Genomic DNA, 20,515 nt, shown 5'->3' with positions numbered 1-20,515 from the left:
ACATCTGAATGTTCGACTGTTTTTTACACTATAAAATAAGTTATAAGGGCAACACCATGGGTAAGAAAGAACTCACATGATTTTCTCAAACAGCGAATATTACTTTTTAATAAGACTTAATACCTATGTAAATTTAATTTTGTTTTCAAAAATCCAACCAATACAAAGGTGACGTCTGGACAGTACTGTTCTAATGGAGTTCTCAAAATCTCCTAACTTGATCACCTTTATCAATGGTACGAGGAGAGAATTCTCAAAAAGTGATTAGTTGTTAATTAAAGTAAAAATGATTGATGTAATTCTATACTCACCTAATAAGTTTTCTTTTGAGATTTTATTGGATAGATGTTAGAACCCGATAAATCACTTTGGTTTTAATTAACAACTACTTATCTTTTGAGAACTTTCTCCTTATACTATCAATGGAGTTGCTCTACCCTCCAACTAAAATAGAAATACTAATTATTATCATACAATATTTTTAATCTAACTAATATCAATAAATATAAACATATCCAATTACATCACAACAGAAAATCAAGACAAACAGGTTTAGTTAAATAGAAATGAACCTATATAGAAATAAAAATTTATAGTGACATTTTATATATACTATATTGAACATACTTATATTCACTTCCAATGCAAATCTGCATCATCAAGTGATCACCACTCAACATATAATCCGGAATAAACTTGAACTCATCTTTGGGCTCTTCTTGCTCTCTAACTTCTGGATTTCTTCACCATCAAGCCTTAGTGTGGTATACGCATTGAGCTTAGCTATACTGCATGAGGTTGTGCAATTCAGGAGACATAGGCGCGATACGGCTCACGGTCACACAAACACCACCGTGCGTACCTTTGAAATTCTGCACTACAACCAAATCACCCTCTTTCTCTTCCTGTAAACGGCTGTCTTCTTCTTAGCCACGTTCATGCTAAATAGTTGAGGACTGTCAAACACAAACGGAATGAGGTTTTCAGTGTCCCAAGAGTGTGAAACATGAGCGTGGGTTTCAAGATCCATGTAGGCGCCAGTGTAGTTGCAATTTGGTAAAGGGCACAAGCAAGGAATGTATACACGCAGCTTCTCATGTTTCGATTGGTTCCCACATGATGAGGTTTCCTTACACCCCGTATATAACGTTACAACAGGGGACAATAGATGCTTCAGTGACCTTCTCCATGGCTATGCATCTAATGTCTCCTATGGGTAACCTACAGAAAGGGCATTTCTTCTTTAATTTGGTGCAGCACAAAGAACAAGCTAGATGTCCAATTGTCCATTATTACACTGAAACCAATAACACCAAAGAGTTAGCACTATGTCCATTATTATAATACATATTTTATATATTATTTTTATATTCAAAAATAGTTAATGAATATAAATATGTCTATCATGTTGTTCATGTTATACTACTTTAATTGAGTTGGATAGAGCATATAAAACAACGTCTAGATATGCAAATTCTTTGTGAATTTACCGGTACAAAACTTATATACTTATATCCGTCAAATCCGTGACAAAAAAAAAACTTATATTATAGACATCACATATTTACATAGTATAGTAATATTTTGTACATCAACACTGTTTCCTCATTATTTTCATGATCTTGATTTGACGGATTTTGACCCAACACATATCTCAAAAAAATGTGGAACATTAATATATTATGATAATACATTGCATAGAAAATTAAAATATTATATACTGATAATGGCGAAAAATGCACATGAGTAACAATGGTGTATACACATTAATAAGACTAAGAAGATGATTGGTACCAGCTGTGGAAGCTGTAGACAGCACCATTTAAGCTCACAACACTCGGTTAAAAGCAATCAAGGTTTGTCTTTGTTTTTACGTTCACAGCACTTTGTAAAAAACTCACAGCCTTTCTTTAAAATCATGTTATTATAATAGCTTTAGAAAGACAAATATCTACAGCCCAAATCTAACAACTCTTAACAATTAAAAATCTAAAGCCCGAGCAAAAATAATGACAGCTATAATTTTACAGCAAAAAAATAAAATCACAGCACTTACCAATCATACCCTAACTTTTAAAAAATTATACTCCCTCTGTTTTTTAAAGATCCATGTTCTAGGAAAAAAATTTGTTTTAAAAAAATACATTTTTTACTTTTTCAATGTATTATTTAATGAAAATCTGTTAATTTCAAGAAAATTAATTGTGTTTATTGGACTTTTATTGGTTAAAAGTTATGGAAAATTGTTATTCACAAAAATCAATGCATTTTTAATGTGATTTCTTAATATATGTGAAAAATCTAGAATATGTATCTTTAAAAAACAGAGGGAGTACTTGATAGTTTGTTATAGAAACAAATATTAATAACCGCAGACACGTAAGTCAAACTCTAATACTAGTTATGAGTTATGATATTATTATTGGAAAGTAAAAAATAGTTATCCCATTTGTTCACGGGAATAAATGACATGATGGGGTAAGGGCGTTAGCAGAAGAGTACTGAAAACATTGAATAGAAGCTTTCATATATAACTCACTGGTTAGGTGTCATTTTGGCTCCATCTTACATTTTCCATACGTCTCTAGAAAATACAAAAAAAAAACTCCAAAAGGGACATGATACAAATTTAAAAAAAAAACGATTTTGGAACATAATAACAAATAAAGAGTAACTTTAGTACAGTGTAGGGTCATTTCATTTTGTTTTGTTTGTTGTTGTATCAATAGTGCCAAAAGAGAAACAACCCAGATATAAAACGTTTACAGCGTGAACATTGAGGCTATTTTTTTTTGACAACAGAAACTAAAACTAGGTATCTGGACCTGCCAATTCGACAAGCCAAGCCGGTGGTATAGAATCGATATAAAACATAGCTGAAAAAGAAATTTTCACACCTCGTGCAAATTCACCATCAGTTGTGCTTCTGCCCAAAGCATTCTTTCCACTTCAGCTATACGGAGAATCTCCTGTGGATTTTCATTCTTGTTCAAATAGATTTTATCATTTCTATTCTTTCATATATAGCACAATATCCACGGAAAATAACTATAATCATCTTCTTTCGATAGCCTCCAAAATAGGTAATTCATGCTAGTAAAAAACCAAAGACGATGGAAAAATCCAGGAGGAGAAGGTATCCTGGACAGAGCCCTTGTTTGAAATGCTTGTGGACATTCGAAAAATACATGGTTAGTGGACTTTTCATCTGCCCCGCACATACTACACCGCAACTCATAGTCGATCCCGCGTATCTTGAGGTTCTTCGACACCGGTAATGTTCCAGACAAAATTTGCCATACAAAATGTTTTAATTTTGCAGGGCACTTCAGTTCCCAAAAAAAAACCAGCAGATGTTTAATACTTGGACCAAAACTGATCGTCTGTTGACCTCTATATGGATATAAAGATTCAGTTTTGAAACCCGATTTAACTGAATATTTGCCAGACTGCGTAAAGTTCCACCCATATGTATCTGATTTATGACACCTACTAACCGCCAAGTCTCTAATAATCTTCACATCGTCAGGACGTATATAAGCATTAAGCAAATCTACATTCCATGAACAATCAACCGGGTTGATAAGATGTTCTACCATTAAAGAGTAATTTAAAAGTTGATTTTGATTTTTTGGTAATACTGGCCTCAGGCTAAGAACGGGTATCCAAGGGTCTGTCCATACAGAGATTTGAGGCTATTCGTTAATGTACAAAACATATCTTTTATCTCTTTTTTTTGTCATCAGCGGAAACAAAAACTCTCATCTAGACTCGGGAAGCCAAGCCGGTAACTCCGCATCCATGTGAACAACAAAAGACGGTTGTATCCTGGCACCTCGTGCTAGTTTATCCGCCTGCATATTCGACGTTCGTGGTACATGAGTTATCTTTGAGTTGATGAGAACGTCTTGAAGGATCTTTATATCTTCCAAATAACTTGCAAAAGCTGGCCATTCCTCTGGTTCCGAAACCATCTTCACCAATTGGGAACAATCTGTCGCAAACGTGACCCTATACTAATGTAAATTCTTCATACATTCCATTGCCCATATCAACGCCTCCACTTCAGCATGAAGAGGGGAGAGACTCGCTCTAACATTCCTTGCTCCCATTAAACTATCAAAACCTTCTAAAGTACTATACCAACCTTGTCCCGAGGCTTTGTCATTGTCTTTCCATGAACCATCAGTAAAACACCATCTCCTCTGTCTTGGTTCTGTGTTGCTACTAGCAACCTGTTGTACTTGACGTTGTGTAGTCGTATCCTGTGCTGCAATCCATAATGCTGATTCTGTTTCCGCCAATCTCAGTGTATCTCTCGGATCAACATCTAGATTACTAAAGACCTTTAGATTCCTTCCTTTCCAAATGTACCATAGAATCCACACAAATTGATGATTTTCCGGTTTTGGATCAATTCTCCAAAATAAATAATCCATATTGGTAAAAAAGGATTAATAGGGGAAAACCACTGGATTTGATGGAATCCGTGAAAGAGCCCATACCTGACGCGCTAGTGGACACTCAAAGAACACATGATTTATGGATTCCTCGGGAGCGCCACATCTATCACAGCATATATCTCCTTTTAAACCTCTTACTTGCAAATTCTTTTTGACTGCTATACATCATGAGACCAGTTGCCATAAGAAATGCTTCATTTTTGGTGGACATTTTACCTTCCAGCAATATGCTTTGAGAACATCAATGGTAGGTCCTAACAATGTCAATGGTTTCTCCTTATCTGGATAAACTCTCTCAACTTGATATCCTGATTTCACCGTGTATTTTCTATTATTTGTAAAATGCCATCCATCCCTATCCCCCATATGATTTCTACTCAGAGGTATACTTTCAATAATTTGACATCCTGAGGGTCCACTAAAATCTGAAGTGCCTGCAAATTCCAAGTTCTTGAAGTTGAATCAATGAGAGAGTCAACTGTCAGATCAGGGTAAGTAATGTGAAGATTTTTATTTGCTGGTCTCGGGCGGGTGGATGGGATCCAAGGATCGTTCCATACTGAGATAGAAGATCATGTTCCCACCCTTTTAATTAGTCATTTGCTAACCAGAGATCTAACTGAAACAATACTCCTCCAGCCATATGACGGGGAGTATGAACGAATCGGTTCCAGGGGTGAAGCATTCCTGAAGTACCGTCCTTTGAAGACCCGTGAAAATAAAGTGTTAGGTCTCTCTATTAATCGCCAAAACTGTTTACCAAGCATCGCAATATTAAAATATGTCAGATCTTTGAACCCCAAACCTCCTTCCTCCTTACTTAATACTAGCTTATCCCAAGACTTACAATACATGCCTTTAGTACTTCCTCCTGGACTCCACCAAAAATGCGCAACTGCACTTGTGAGTTTCTGCACAGTCGCCTTTGGTAACCTGTAACACGACATCACATGGTTCGGCAAGGCCGTGACCACTGATTTAATAATTACATCCTTTCCCCTTTTAGTAAAAAAACTTGAAAGTCCAACCATTTCCCCTTTTAGTAAAAAACTTGAAAGTCCAACCATTTACTCTACTATTCAATCTCTTGTGAATAAATCTAAAAACTTGAACCTTAGACCCATCCATATTCTCCGGTAATCCTAAATAAGATTCCATGCCTCCTAGATTCTTTATTAAAAGAGAATCATTATAATATGTAAGATATCTCATGTTGATCATTAAAATGATTTTTAATTTTTTTAAATAAACAAGTTGATCCATCAAAACACATAGTACAATTTACAATAAAATTAATTAGATAAAAATATTTTTTAAATAAAAGTTATAAATTTACTTAATATGATTAAAATATACATGATAATTAATTATTTTGAACAAAAAAAATTAATAATAAATTGTATATCTTCTATCATTTCTGTTATAGTAAATACAAATGATCATTAAAATATATGAATATGAAATCTCATTTAGTAGATATTCATATTCAAACATATATATATATATATTTAATGTCGTTTAAATTAAACTAAATACCATATATAAATACATAAATATTTTAATTTTTGAAAATTTTGAAATATGTATCATACTTTAATTGATAAAGTTAAATATTTTACAACTTTAGTTTGATCAAATTATAAATATATTTACATATCTTTTGTTATGATTTTTTTTAAAAATTAATTATTTAACAAATATCTTATAAATATTTTATTACGTGAAGTGCGCAGATTATAACATATAGTTTTTAATTTCTAATTGTATTAATTGTATTTTAGGCAAAACAGAAGTAAAGTAAAAACAAACATCAAGGAGAAAAAGCACAAGGAATACAGTATAAATATGAATGTAGACGTCCATAGTTCATCACAGTTGTCATCAAATAACAAGTATCAAACAACTAAGAAAAGCGAGAGGAACAGAGATATCAGCCATGGTAACTACTCCACAATGGATCATGATTGGGGGAGATGGTCCTGAGAGTTACTACCAACATTCCTCGAATCAGGTATATATATATATGATTTCAAGTCAGATATGTATGTATGCATTAACACTAATCTCTTCGTTAATATGATTTCACAGAGAGCTTTGTTGGAAGCCGCAAAAGAAAAAATGAACGAGGCTATTTCAGCCAAACTCAGCCTCAACTTGATTTCTGATCGCTTCAGTGTCGCGGATTTTGGTTGTGCCAGTGGACCTAATACTTTTTTGGCAGTCCAAAACATAATAGATGCGGTAGAAGACAAGTACCGCAAGGAAACTGGACAAAACCCGTTGGAGAACATCGAGTTCCAAGTCCTCTTCAATGACTCTACCACCAACGATTTCAACACTCTCTTCCAGACACTTCCACCAGGCAGACGCTACTATAGTGCTGGTGTTCCGGGCTCTTTCTTTGGCCGGGTTCTCCCTAAGCATAGTTTCCACGTAGGAGTCATCAGCTATGCTTTCCATTTCACCTCAAAAACCCCCAAAGGGATCACCGACCGAGACTCTCCTCTGTGGAACAGAGACATGCATTGCACTGGCTTTAACGAAGCAGTCAAGAGAGCATATCTTAATCAGTACTCGGCCGACACCAAGAATCTATTAGACGCTAGAGCTGAGGAGCTCGTACCCGGGGGACTGATGCTGCTTTTAGGATCGGGTCTAAGAGACGGGGTTAAGATGTCCGAGACCGTTAAAGGAATGGTGATGGATTTCATGGGAGCGTCTCTTAGCGATCTTGCTCAACAAGTACATATATAGTTTCATTCTTAAACTAATTAATTATCTCCAAGACTACAATTACCATAATCATACGAACTTTATATATGATTAAAAATAGGGTGTCGTCGAGCAAGACAAGGTTGACTCTTTTAGCACACCACTCTACTTCGCAGAAGAGGGCGAGTTAAGGCAAATCATAAAAGAGAATGGGAAGTTCACAATCGAGGCTTTTGAGGATATCATTCACCCATATGGTGAGTTTCCACTTGACCCGAAGATTTTGGCCGTCTCCTTTAGAGCTTCCTGTGGAGCTTTCTTATCTGCACATTTTGGAGCATATGCAATGAGGAAAGCCTTTGAACTAGTCGAGGTCAAGGCACGTGAAGAGTTTTCTAAAATCCAGAATGCGAAACCTGGAATGCAGTACCTCATCGTGCTTCGCAAGATCTGATGATCCAAATATATTATTACTTTTTATAATATTTCAAAATTAATTTGTGTTATGTTGCAATTCTCCTTCTATCATCTCATGATGTGTTGCCTCTTTTTTATAAAAAAAAATCCAAAATCGTCTCTTGTTTTTCTCTCTTATCGTTATTGCGTTAGTGCGTTTGCATTCTCCATGTCCTAAAGGCTACAACTTAATGGTTTTTCTTTTTTCTTTTTAACAAAACAAATAAATCCAAAATTGTCTCTTGTTTTTCTCTCTTATCGTTGTTGCGTTAGTGCGTTTGCATTCTCCATGTTTTAAAGGCTACAAATAAATGAATGAGTGATGTAGTCGAGTGGTAAGGAGACGGGACTCGAACACTAACATGTTTCAGATTTGATCCATCTGTTATGCGAAATTAAATCATAATTATTTTAGTCAACTTGCACGGATACGAAACTATGTTTTAAAGCTCATTTGAATACCCAGAGAAAAGAATATCGTTAGGCTGCACCTTTCTTTGGGAATTAGTCTGGACTTCTTCATGGGTCTGGGATATCCCAAACTAATAAAAAAAATATAATAAATGGTTGATGTTTGACACGCAAAACAAAAAGCTAACACACATCTGTGTCGACAAGCAGGGACGTGCCTCGGTAAGGAAAAAGAAGGGCATCACTTAGTAAAATCTCATATACATAATTCAGAAGATATAATTGCATAAACATGAACCTACGGTAGCTAATTATTTAGAAAATAACAAGATTTGGATTTTAGTGGTTAGAAAAATCAAATACACATGGATTAATGATTTTAGTGGATTGAATTATCATCTTGTTTTCCATTAAAATCCCAAAATCATTAATTTCTGCAGAAAATGTAACATTGTATTTTTCTATCAAAATCGCAAAATTATGTTTTTTGCTAAAATCGCTAAATCATGATTTCCCACCAAAATTGCAAAATTATATTTTCCATCAAATCACAAAATTAAATTTTCCGTTAAAATCAAACAGTGGTATCTTTTGTTGTCTTTGAGTGAAACTGTGAGTATATTAACTATGTTCTTATGTTATTGTTTAGCTATATTCTTGTTCTTGCCCGGTTATGATTACCTTTTATGTAGCATGGATATACAAACATTAGAAAGATCTGCATCTCTTAATGCAGAAAATGAATATATGGAAGTGGAGAATAACATAGACATAAATATTCAAGAAACAAGCTCTAAGAGTCACTCAACCAACCCAATCAACACAAACTAGAACTCAACAAGATAGACAAGCTTCACGAACAAGAAGACCTCAACAAAATCAACCCATCACTAAGAGATGCATTACTTCCGATTGTTGGGTAGACTTTACATCAGTGGGGGTTCAAGTTGTAGATGCTTGAGGTAGTTTATGATAAGCTGGATCTTTGTACTTTTGAAAAGGTTGAAATCGTGAGGAAGAATTTGGAATTGCTTTATAAAGAATATAACATCAAGTCTTCTGACAGTTCTTCAAGACTTCCAACAAGACAAGCTCCACAATAAGCTTCTTACATAATCACCACATGAAGATGATTTGGATGATGTAAGTATTTTGTTTATTTTGTACATCATTATAATTTCACTATATTATGTATCTCTGATTTTGTTTGATTCTCTCTAATATATGATCTACTTAGAGCTTGACAGGTGTCTCCCATTTGGTTCAGACAACCAAAGTTCAAATTTGAAATGGATGATATTACGGTCGTTGTCCAAAAAAAGGATGGTATTACGGTCAAAATTACAACTTTCATAAATATGGAGGTTTTAATCTATTGAAAGACAAGCAGCAGAGGGATAGTGATTTAGCTTCTTTCGCACATGATGTTCTCAACATTCCAATTACTAATGTTGCTTTACAATATGTATTTAGTGTTGAAAGTCAGTTTTGATTCCTTTTAGAAACCATATCCTCCCAAAAAAATGTCCAAGCATTGATTTACTCGTAACTTGTTGCATGGCTTTGTTGAATTTGAAGATGAAGTTTTTAAGATTAATTTTTATATGTTCCAGAAACAATTGATTTTATTCTACTAATTTATATCCTAATAAGGCAAGTAACTCAGAAATTGAAGATTCAAGCATATGATAGATATGTCAATCGCATTTGCATATTGGATATCTGTTTAATGTCTGTCCTTGTATCTGGTTTCTTTTATCTTAATAGTTTCTGAACACAGGCTGTAAGTATGACTCTGATTCTGGCTCAGTTTTTATAATTTTGGTTCCGAATCTGTTACTTTCCTTGCAACAAATTTTCCGTTAAGTATGATTTTGAAGTTATAATAGATTTTCACTTAGAGATTCTATCATTTAAGAAAGTTAAGTTATCAACTTAAAACATAAATTTAAATAATTTTCTTATTTTAGAAAACATTAACATAATATCAAAAGAAAACACAATAAAAGTGAGCTAACCCTAGTTTAACATATTTGTATACAAATTCCAAGGCTAAAACAAGGCCAAGGTTAAAGTAAGGTTGACTAACATTAAACAGGGTTAGGCCAGGTTCAGAGTCTTGATTTAACATCCCTACTTCTTGGTGCAACCATGTTTGGCGCTTGTGCATGGGACATTCTTTTATTTTGTTACCACATCTCCGACCTAATACATCTAAACCTAAGTCGCATGGAAACGTAAATGGTACGCGAAAACTAAATATTTTGAAACATGAAAACATAATTTCTAGAAATGGAAACATTTTACAATCAACATGTAAGCTTAATTGTTTGATTTATCTAACAAACAAAACTAAGTAATAGAATGTTGTTTTTCTTTGTACATTTTATAAACTTTTTTCTATAAAAAATTAGAAAACCAGAACATATTGTTGTGACGGACCAAACGCACTCCTGGGTGTTACTCAACTAGAGTTAGATCGGATGTTTGTGCTGTAGGCCAGACGCTCAACTAGAGCCAGACATCCGTCACCAGATGTCCAACCCCTCGCTTAATATGATGTTGTCCGCTTTGAGTCTAAGCCCTCACAGATTTGTTCTTGGGCCTAACTCTTTTCAAAAGGCCTCAAACTAAGTGAGATTGGACCAGCTATACATATTAGACTTTATTCTGTCTAATATCCGATGTGGAACTTAGATTACCTTTTTATTTATTCTTACACATATTATTACCCTTAGATAAAACAATGAAGTCTGCTTCATTCTAGATCAATTCAATATACGAAAATAAGATCAAATATCAACATAATTAAACTAGTAATCATTAAACATCAAGTCAATTTTTGCATTTCCAAGTTTCTAAAGTGGAAACGCAAATTCTCATCTGTGCTTCTAAAATGGAATTTTCAAAATATGTGTTTCTAATACGTTTCTATAAGTTTCCAAAAAATTCAGATTTGAAACATCTTCAGGGGACGAATTTTGAAGATCTAAACCAACGTTTACAAGATGGTCACTTTTACTTAATACTACGATCATAAGCAATAAAACACAAAGGTGAAAAGAGTTTTATTATGTAATCTGAAATTTAAAATTAAAAACTACGCAAAACAATGCAATAGACTACAAACAACACATGCCAGCATCAACACCTTTAGAAACAAGATTCTTAACTCTAAGAGGATAAATAAGCTTCTAAGAAAAAAAAAGATGATCAATCATCATAACATCTTTTCTTAGATATGAGCATAACTCAATTCATTTCCAACGCAAATCTGCATCTTCAAGTGATCATCACTCAACATATAATCCGGAATAAACAAGAAGTCCTCTTTGGGCTCTTCTGGCTCTCTCACTTTCTGGATTTTCTTCACCATCAACCCGATCCTCAGTGTTGTATACGCATTGAGTTTAGCCAAACTGCACGAGAGGTTGCGTAATCCAAGAGTCGAAGGCGCGATATGGCTCGCGGTCACACAAACACCACCGTGCGTCCCTTTGACAGCCTGCACCACGATCAAATCACCCTCTTTCTCTTCCTGAAAAAGAGCCGTCTTACTCTTAGCCAGGTTCATGCTAAAAATCTGAGCATAGTCAAACTCAAACGGGATGAGGTTCTCCACATCCCAAGAGTGCGTATTGAGAGCGTGGGTTTGAAGATCCTTGTATGCGCCAGTGTAGCTGCAGTTCGGTAAAGGGCAAAAGCAACGGACGTACACGCACACCTCCTCGTGTGCCGATCCGTTCCCATACGACGAGGTTTCTTTACACCCGTAAACGGCGTTACAGCAGGGGACGACAGATGATTCGATGACCCTCTCCATGGCCCTGCATCTAATGTCACCGATTGGTATCCTACAGGCGGGGCATTTCTTATGCACTTTGTTCAGGCACGCAGAACAGGTTATATGCCCGTTACGACACTGCAAAACCAATAAAAATACACGAAAGAGTTAAAGACTTTCTGTAATTAAAAGATAAACAATAATTAAAGATAATGTAATTAAAGACAATAAGTAACCAAGTCGTGCCCAGCTTCGAAACCCGGCCACAGCGATTTAACATCCTTACTGCTGGGGCGCTGGACCCCTTCGGGGGATATTTGGGAAAGTGGCTGCCCAGACACCAGAGATATCAAAAAAAAAAAAAAAAAGTAACCAAGTCGTGTAACCTGATAGATGGGGCCCTTGAGTGGCTCGAGACAAGTAGGACAATCGAGATCGGAGCTTTTCAGCGTAATGGACAGTTGCGACGACGAGGAGCTCGGGCTGCTGCTGCTGATGCTAACGGATCTTCTCGACTGAGCCTCCGTCACCGTATTCCTGAGAGCGGTACCACCAGTACGTCTGGCCATCATCGGGACGCCGACGCCAGCGTCCGCCGCCGCGGCTTGGACGTCGTCTTCTTCGTCTTCGTCTTCGTCTCCTTCCTCATCGGCGCTATCGTCGCTGTAATCTTCTTCCTCGTCGTCATCGACGCTTTCGTCGCTTTCTTCTTCTTCTTCCTCCTCTTCGGGGACAGGCGGAGGAGGAGGGAAGCGTTGCCTCTTCGGGGAACGGTTGTCGGAGGAGTTTCGCGGCGGAAGCGACATTTGTGATTGAGTGAGTGGTGATGAGATGATGAAAACCTAGGTGGTCTCAGATAGGGTTTTTATAGTGGCGATTAGGATTTCTTTCCAGTTTTTGGTCAAGTCCACATTCAAATCATATCTATCTTGCTTGGATCTCATTTTAGAAGCTATATATTCGTCTCAATATGTAGAAGATTTAATACCTTTTCCAAAAAAATATGACTCACATATTTGAACATATGCCCGCTCCTCCTTTCACTTGTGTTTGTGTATTTCATTCTATTGTTATGTATGACTTCAACTTTGTAATTTTAATATAATTCAATGAAACTTTAATACAAAAAAGAAGGAAAATTTTTAAATATTGATGCTAAAGATTATAAATAGAGTAATTTATTTTTTATTCAAGTACAAAGATAAAAGCTATTATTGATAATAGAAGCAAAAATGATATTTGAGATACATTGTATATCTATTATATTAAAAGAGAATTCATGTCTTCTCATTCATGTATGATTTTTAAGTAAATGGACCTTTACTATAAAAAAAATTTCATGTAAATCTAACTAGTATCACTAAAATATCACATCTTATATACTCAATATATATAACAACTTCATCTATAAAACTGTTTTAATTTTATTTTTAATTCTAGCAAATTTATTGACAATAATCTAACAAAACCCTACTAAAATTTAGATATTTTGATATAATAATGCATCAGCTAATTTCGTAATTAGCAGCATAATATTATTCAAATTAGTTTTAACTAAGATTATAACGAAATTTAAAAATTTGTATGCTATTTCATAAACTTTCTCATCATAGTCTATACTATATTAAAATAGAAGTACTATATGAACTAAATAGAAAACTATATAGAATTAATAAATTAAATTATTTATTTTTAAAAAAATCTTTCAATTAGAATATAATAAGGTATTTATATTCGTAAACCATGTATAAAATTTAATGAAATAATAACTCCCAGTTATTTAACCATAACAATATATTTACTTATAAAATCCTGATATATACTAAAAATATACATGCTAAAGTGTACATATGTGTTTTTTCCGAAAAAAATCAGTTCCTATATTTTTGGGCACAAGAATTGAACACTAATTAATAATGATCCATTTGATATATTGAATTACTATATTGACCCATTTATAAGATGTATATTGTTTTAATAGATAAGAAGATTTCAATATTTATGCAAAGCCCAATTTAAATTTACATATGTTTGAATTATATTAAAACTTATGTTCTAATATATACCTTCAAATCTAACATATTAAAAAAGTATCAAATTTTATTTAATTTTCAATATTTTATTTTATCATATCTATAGATATCTAATACTAAATGCTTAAAGATTAGTGTATCTGAATATTTTTAAATTATTATAAGTTTCAAATAAAAATACCAAATAATAATTATTTTTATTATTACTTAAATTTAAATTGAGAATTACATGTAGATATTATTTTTATTAATATATAAACAAAATATAAAATAATTAATAAATTGTTTAACTTTTCATATATTAGTTTATCAAAGACAAATCCAACAAAAAATATATAAAATAAGAAGAAAAAAATACGTGTGAGTTCTAATTAAATAACAGAGAAACTATACAATTTATTGTAATTGAAAAAATATATAAATAATTAAATAAATACATAAAAATGAAAATAAAAACTTGCACGGTTGTGCGGGTCCAGATCTAGTATTTACTTAAGACGATTGAAAAATTTGTAGATTTTTTTTAATTTAATAGCGGATTTAGATAATTCTATTCGACTTAAATGTAATTTTCAAGTGTTTCTTCTTGATCCATAAATCTTAAAATATTCATATTAAAATCCTAACTAAATAAAGACATAAATCTATCTAATTAAGACCCGCATAATTAGATAGAAATAATTAACAATTTATATACTCACACTTTTTATATAATTAAGTAACAAATAATAGATCCTTATAATTGAAATTTGATCATATGATATTTTATATAGTCAAAACAAAAAATTTACCGATCCATTTGTAAATAAAACAATAAAATAATACTCGCCCAGATCAAAATCTGGTACAAAACTATTTTTTCTTAAATTATAAATAATCGGTAGATACAGTCTTTCGATGGATTTAGTTTAAATGGCATAAAAAGTAAAAAATCATTAAAAAATTATTTGCCAAACAAAAATAAATTATTGTGTTTAATAATATTAAGTGAATAAGATTTTTAAGATAATGTATCAATAAAATATTTATTAAAATTAACAAAACCAGAAATTTTATTTAATAGTAAATAAAATAATCAAATAAAATTTTTATAGTATACAAATATCTATATTATTATATGTAAATTTTATCGATAGTTAATTACAACCATAACCATATTCGAATCTTATAGTATTTAAAATATTTTAACCAACTGAAATGTCAATTTTTGGAATAAATAATCTGGCATATCATATTCCATTAATTCCATAAATATATTTTTTTGGTCAAGCATTCCATAAACATTTTTACCAGTTGTAATGCATGGAATAAAATGATCATTCCATAAAATGATCATTCCATCAATTCAAAAAAAAAAATTTAAAAAATAATTCCATCATGAAACGAATTCCATTTTCCCCTATATTCCATTCGGTTAGTTCAATTTCTTTCTATTTCACTAAATTCAATTTCTGATAACCGGTTACAGCCATTAGTTCGGTTTATATGGTTTCTGCTAATACGCAAACTGTTCTTTTGAAAGAGTTCAGTTTTTTTTTCCCTCAGAAAACAACTAATTTTCTCTCAAACAAACTCTCTCTGAAGCTGATCAATGTAGCTGGTGCACCTTCTGTGCTACATCAACTAATCTTTTTTTTTTGTCTTCAAATAACTCCAAAAATCTATCCGAGAAATGGTACAAACACAGAAAATGCATTGTTATGGTTGCACCTAGCACATTAAAACATAAAGAATTTAAAAGAAACAGTAAAGGCGGCAACAACATTCTCTATTCAGGAGTGGCGGAGCCATTCTGTATGACGGATTGCTCGGTCGGCAAATCTTTGTTATCGTTCTTGGTTCCTTCAACTTTCCAAAAATCCCACACTTTGGTGTTAGGTGGAGGAGTACCATCTCCAATTGGTGCGACTAATCCCGGTTTGCCATCATCGATTACAGCGTCTATCAAACCGTACTCTTTCGCCTCCCATGGGTTCAAGAAGTAATCACGGTCTGTGTCACCTTCAATCTGTACAAGGATATAAGCATTAGGTTGGGAATCATATCAAAGAAATGGAAATATCTAGCATTCACACCTCTGATTCGGGCTTCCCGGTGATTCTAGAGAAGATTTTGTTGAGTTTAATCTTATGGTACATCATTTCTCTTACGCGAATGCTCATTTCCGTTGCCTACACACATTCAAAAGGTTCTGTTGTGTTATCAAAACATTCATTCAGTAGAAGACTAAAAAAAGTATAAAAAGAAGATCATTACTTTGCCTCCGGCGGAACCAAGTGGCTGATGGATCATAACTTTAGAGTTAGGCATGCAGAAGCGTTTCCCTTTGGAGCCAGAGGCAAGGAGAAACGCACCCATGGATGCAGCTAGCCCTAAGCAAACAGTCGAAACGTCAGCCTTGCATTGTTTCATTGCATCATATATTCCCATCCCTGAAAATAAATAAATAAGAAAAGGCCAAATTATTTTCAAAAGACTATGCAATCTAGTACAGTATAAATAATTTGGGCAGAGATGGGAACACAAACCAGCAGTGATAGAACCACCAGGTGAATTGATAAAGAGCGTGATGTCTCTCTCAGAGTCCTGAGCATCTAGTAACAAGAGCTGACTTATCACCAAATCTGCTGTCATATCATCTACCTGGAGAAATAATCAAATTCAAGAGAAAAAGCTTGAGTCATACAACAAGAACAGAGCTTTATCTCCAAAACTCTCCTCTCTATCTAAGAACAGAACAAGAGCTGTTGAGTTTACACAGTAGGTTGCTACAAAGAGCTCAAAACATATCAAATGCTCTAGTAATAATATTAGCCAGCAAAAAAAGACAATCTTAAACTACAATAAACTGTCAGGTAATGACTATAAGCACAAAACAAATAACTTTACATAATCAAAGAGCTAAAGAATATGATTAAGCTCTCTGGGTACACAAGATTATATGAAACTCTGGGTCTAATTTTCATACGGAGATGTGACTAATTGGATTATCTAAAAAGAAGAGGGAGAAAATTGGGGAAGAAACCTGAGAACCGAGGAAGACGATTCTTTGTCTGAGAAGCATGTTTGTGGTGTCGAGTTCCTCGAAGCTGGGGAGACGAGAAGGAGATTGAGCAACGGCATCAACGGAGAATTTAGTCACATCCCAGTTACTAGACAGGGTTTGTCTGGGTCGGGGTCCAGACAAGTTTATCGAAGACCTAACGCAAAAGGGTTTCGCTCTTTTGGGGATTCTCTGGTCTCGGCTTAAGATATTCAGTTCTCTCCCTGACCGAATCGGATTCAAAAGGAAAACATGGTTAGAGGTTGAAGACGATGATACGAGATTCAAACTCATCTCTACTGTGTTTAGTTTCTCGAGTTTTTTTCTCTCTGTCTTGAGAGATAAAAGGATGAAGTGACGGGGCTGTTTCTGGAGGTTCTTTCTTGTAGAATTAAAACGACGTCGCATCGTCTACGAATTGGATGATATTTTTTTGTATCTTTAACGTGTACGATCCTTCTACTCTCTTATTGCTTTACGAGTCTCAATCTTAAAAACATCAAACTCAAGACAAGAGTCAGATATAAATTCCAAACAACTTGGATATTTGGTTTTATTAAAAACTTTGGATTCATCGAATTCTAATCTGATATGGATCGGTTCAATTCTGTTTAGTTTATCCAGATTGTTATCTCTTTCACATATTGAACCCTATGAAACGAGTACACTGATAAATAAACAAACCCGTAAGTTATCAGAAGTTTCTGAAAACAAATTTAGAGGGTTATTAAGTGCTCCCAAAAGCACATGAACAAGTCTTGCCACAAGAAAAAAAAAAGGTTTAGAAAAGAAAAGCATGGGCATCATTATGTTATGCAATTCTCCCCCAAAAGAAAAAAGAAAAGCTGTTATCACTTCCTTAGAAAAGCAACAGTTGCCACACGCGATCCCACAGACCCACCAAACATGAACGTTGGGTATGTCCTAACGTGGCTCAGATACTCAAACGGAGGATGATCGGTTCCACTTGCAGCTTCGGAAGACACATCTCCAGTTAAATTTGATTTCCTCATGTTGAAATTCTCCACTTCTTCCAAGAGTTCGTCCTTTGTGTTGTTACACGACGTGATAACCTTAGATAACATTGAGACAGTTTGCTTTAAGATAACAGATATATGGGAATTTATAGCAGCTTTGAACTACATATTTTTTTCACGAGTCGAGAAGCTATTACCAGTATACCACCAGGAGCAACCAGCTTGGACACTGAATCCCAATACATGACTCTGAAAACAGACATATAAGAGTATGATTGGTGACCGATATTAATCTAATTCACCTAGATCTGAGGACCAATAGCAAATGCGGTAGTTTTTTATTAAGGAAATCAATATAAGGAGGTACCTTTTGACAGGGCCATCAGGATGCAAACCAATGGCATCCAGAGTTCCTTTGTCCATCACCAGCTTGAACTGCCTTTCCAATTTTGTATCAAGGATATCATCAACCTACGACAGTAAACTTTTAGTTCACTAACGTCGAACACCTTAGATCTATTTTTCCAAATAAAAAGTTACGTCTTCTGATGTTTATTACTATAAGAACAACTAGTTTTTATCGAAGAGTTTGTTTTGTACTAACTGCATGTAACCAACATATCCCATTCCTTGATTAAGGTCAGTTACTATTTACAAGAAAGAAGATAAAAACACAGGAAAACTGTACTATTGCGCTAATTATAGCATTTGGACGCTTATGAAGGAAGAATCCTTGTGGGTTTTGCAAAACATTTACGGTAATGAAGAAGCTTAAACAAAAATCATACCATGAAACGTATATTTGGGAACCCATCACGTTGGGAGAGATGTTGAGCGAGTTCAACCGCTCCTTCACTATAATCAGTCCCGGTTAAATCAGAGAACCTGAGCCAGAAAAATGCAAGGATGATGAGACTAATAATAGTAAGTAGAGTATGAACATAAACATTCTGATGGACATGGGGTGGTGTGTCAGTGTTCTGTTAAAAGTAAAAATCATCAATGATACGGCCCCCTCTAAGCATCATGCCAACATGACTTGGTGCACGAGTGAAAGAAGAAAGTCAACAAAAGATCTAGGCAGCGTCTTGTTTATTTTGAATCCTACATGATTCTTATTTCTTAACTTCTCAGACGTACCTCATCTCAATCAGCTAATGTCAAACAACGGATGTCATAACATAACTACGCATTTAAGTGACAGGGCATGAAAAGAATGTTAAGAAGCTTACCCCTCCTTAGCAAGCTGATGAAGAAGCAAGCCATTTCCGGTACCAAGGTCAAGCACATTCCAGCTAGACAAATACTTGTCAGCCTGATCATTCACCTCACCATTGTCAGAAACAGACATCTCCTTCTGAGAAATCTCAACGCACAAGTCTTTCGTCCAAGAGGTAACAATTTCCATCACATCATCTCCAAACCTAAGGTTACCAAGAGGAAACGAAGCAAATTAATTAGCTAATGGCCAAGAAACAACGGATCAGAGATCTAAATAAAGGGATCCGTACCAAACTTCGCCGGTATGGCCATGCTCCCTGAAATTAGAGAGCTCATCAGAGTAAGCAGCGTCCCAATAGCTTTGGAGACCAAGCATTGACTGTCCTCCATCTGCATCTGGCTCTTCCTTATCAGAACTGTCCACGACAACAATACTCCATTAGATTAAACCCTAAGATCTGGAAAATCAATTCGACTGTTCCTTCAAAATCTCCGTCGAAATGTACAATCACAAAAACCCTAATTTCTCATTCTTATCCCTAGGTTTCTGCGATTTTCCCAAAGCAGGGGAAAGGTATACCTGTAATCTGAAGAGACGCGGAAGTTGGCAGAGGAGAGAGCCTCGGCGGCGTCGGCGTGGCGCTGATCGTCGTCGAGAGTGCTTCCGTACTCGCTCTTGATCGACCACGAATCCGCCGCAATAGATCGATCGTCGTCGGAAGCCAAGCTGTCCGTCGCCGTCGCTCTGGCCTGTTGCTGAGGAGTTGTCTCTGGTTCTTCCGGTGGTAGTCTGATTCCGGCCATGAGATTCAACGCAGGGAAAAGGGTAAAGAAGGTAGGGTTGCTTTTTTGACGCAGTTTGGTAGAAAAGAGACGATGAAGTTTCTGTATTTTGGTTAACTCCTCGAGTGTATTTTATCACTTCGAAACCATGTTTTAGACCATGATTAACCGGTGTCCTTAAGCGTGGTTCTTTGGTTTATTTGTAATTTAAAAAAATAATAATAACACTTACTGTAAGAACATCTCCAAAAACCCACTTGTCTTTAACGTTTTGGCAAAACCTCAAATATAAGGTTTGAGAATTTTTCAATCCAAAAGCAAAATCTTATATTGAATCTTGAAACTTTTTTATTTTACATAATAGTCTTTATGTTTAATAAAACTTAACTAAAAGTATATTTATTTACAATAACTATAAAATATACAACAAAAATATTATAAATTAGTTTCTTCGATTTTTATTGTGAATTATAAGTTAAAAAGTTATGAAAATGAGCATCTTTGTTTATTGTCATTTCAACTCGTAATTTTAATCTAATATTGCATCCCTAATCTATGCGTTGATATCATGTTTATTTTCAATAATCGTGTTATGCAAAATAATGTATGATGTTATTATATCATGTAATAAC

At 34.5% G+C, this 20,515-nt stretch overlaps 5 protein-coding genes and 1 pseudogene across 5 annotated transcripts; 1 reads left to right on the top strand and 5 right to left on the bottom strand.

Moving 5' to 3' along the window:
- Positions 1-590: 590 nt before the first annotated feature.
- LOC108815325 (E3 ubiquitin-protein ligase SINA-like 5) lies at positions 591-1,283 on the bottom strand (annotated as a pseudogene).
- Positions 1,284-2,891: 1,608 nt separating this feature from the next.
- Positions 2,892-4,439, bottom strand: LOC108815324 (uncharacterized). Its single transcript, XM_018587965.2, has 3 exons — positions 4,037-4,439; positions 3,498-3,553; positions 2,892-2,969 (listed from the first exon to the last, which is right to left on the bottom strand). Exons 1-3 carry the CDS (start codon positions 4,437-4,439, stop codon positions 2,892-2,894), a joined length of 537 nt encoding a protein of 178 aa, XP_018443467.2.
- A 1,901-nt stretch (positions 4,440-6,340) lies between these two features.
- On the top strand, positions 6,341-7,758 carry LOC108816957 (paraxanthine methyltransferase 1). The gene is made up of 3 exons (XM_018589528.2): positions 6,341-6,474; positions 6,552-7,205; positions 7,297-7,758. Exons 1-3 carry the CDS (start codon positions 6,400-6,402, stop codon positions 7,627-7,629), a joined length of 1,062 nt encoding a protein of 353 aa, XP_018445030.1. The 5' UTR covers positions 6,341-6,399; the 3' UTR covers positions 7,630-7,758.
- A 3,424-nt stretch (positions 7,759-11,182) lies between these two features.
- On the bottom strand, positions 11,183-12,740 carry LOC108836467 (E3 ubiquitin-protein ligase SINA-like 5). Its single transcript, XM_018609622.2, has 2 exons — positions 12,213-12,740; positions 11,183-11,964 (listed from the first exon to the last, which is right to left on the bottom strand). Exons 1-2 carry the CDS (start codon positions 12,630-12,632, stop codon positions 11,278-11,280), a joined length of 1,107 nt encoding a protein of 368 aa, XP_018465124.2. The 5' UTR covers positions 12,633-12,740; the 3' UTR covers positions 11,183-11,277.
- Positions 12,741-15,510: 2,770 nt separating this feature from the next.
- LOC108814777 (ATP-dependent Clp protease proteolytic subunit 3, chloroplastic-like) lies at positions 15,511-17,252 on the bottom strand. Its single transcript, XM_018587403.2, has 5 exons — positions 16,885-17,252; positions 16,388-16,502; positions 16,116-16,291; positions 15,935-16,030; positions 15,511-15,867 (listed from the first exon to the last, which is right to left on the bottom strand). Exons 1-5 carry the CDS (start codon positions 17,194-17,196, stop codon positions 15,628-15,630), a joined length of 939 nt encoding a protein of 312 aa, XP_018442905.1. The 5' UTR covers positions 17,197-17,252; the 3' UTR covers positions 15,511-15,627.
- Positions 17,253-17,570: 318 nt separating this feature from the next.
- Positions 17,571-19,964, bottom strand: LOC108818414 (uncharacterized). Its single transcript, XM_018591380.2, has 7 exons — positions 19,681-19,964; positions 19,391-19,516; positions 19,112-19,303; positions 18,668-18,764; positions 18,247-18,350; positions 18,077-18,128; positions 17,571-17,975 (listed from the first exon to the last, which is right to left on the bottom strand). The coding sequence occupies exons 1-7, from the start codon at positions 19,902-19,904 to the stop codon at positions 17,754-17,756; spliced, it is 1,017 nt and encodes a 338-aa protein (XP_018446882.1). The 5' UTR covers positions 19,905-19,964; the 3' UTR covers positions 17,571-17,753.
- Between the last annotated feature and the right edge of the window lie 551 nt (positions 19,965-20,515).

The sequence above is a fragment of the Raphanus sativus genome, chromosome 7 (assembly GCF_000801105.2).
Source record: "Raphanus sativus cultivar WK10039 chromosome 7, ASM80110v3, whole genome shotgun sequence".
NCBI classification, from domain to species: Eukaryota; Viridiplantae; Streptophyta; class Magnoliopsida; order Brassicales; family Brassicaceae; genus Raphanus; species Raphanus sativus.
The sequence above is the reverse complement of the archived record's forward strand: the minus strand, read 5'-3'. Positions and strand labels throughout refer to the sequence as shown.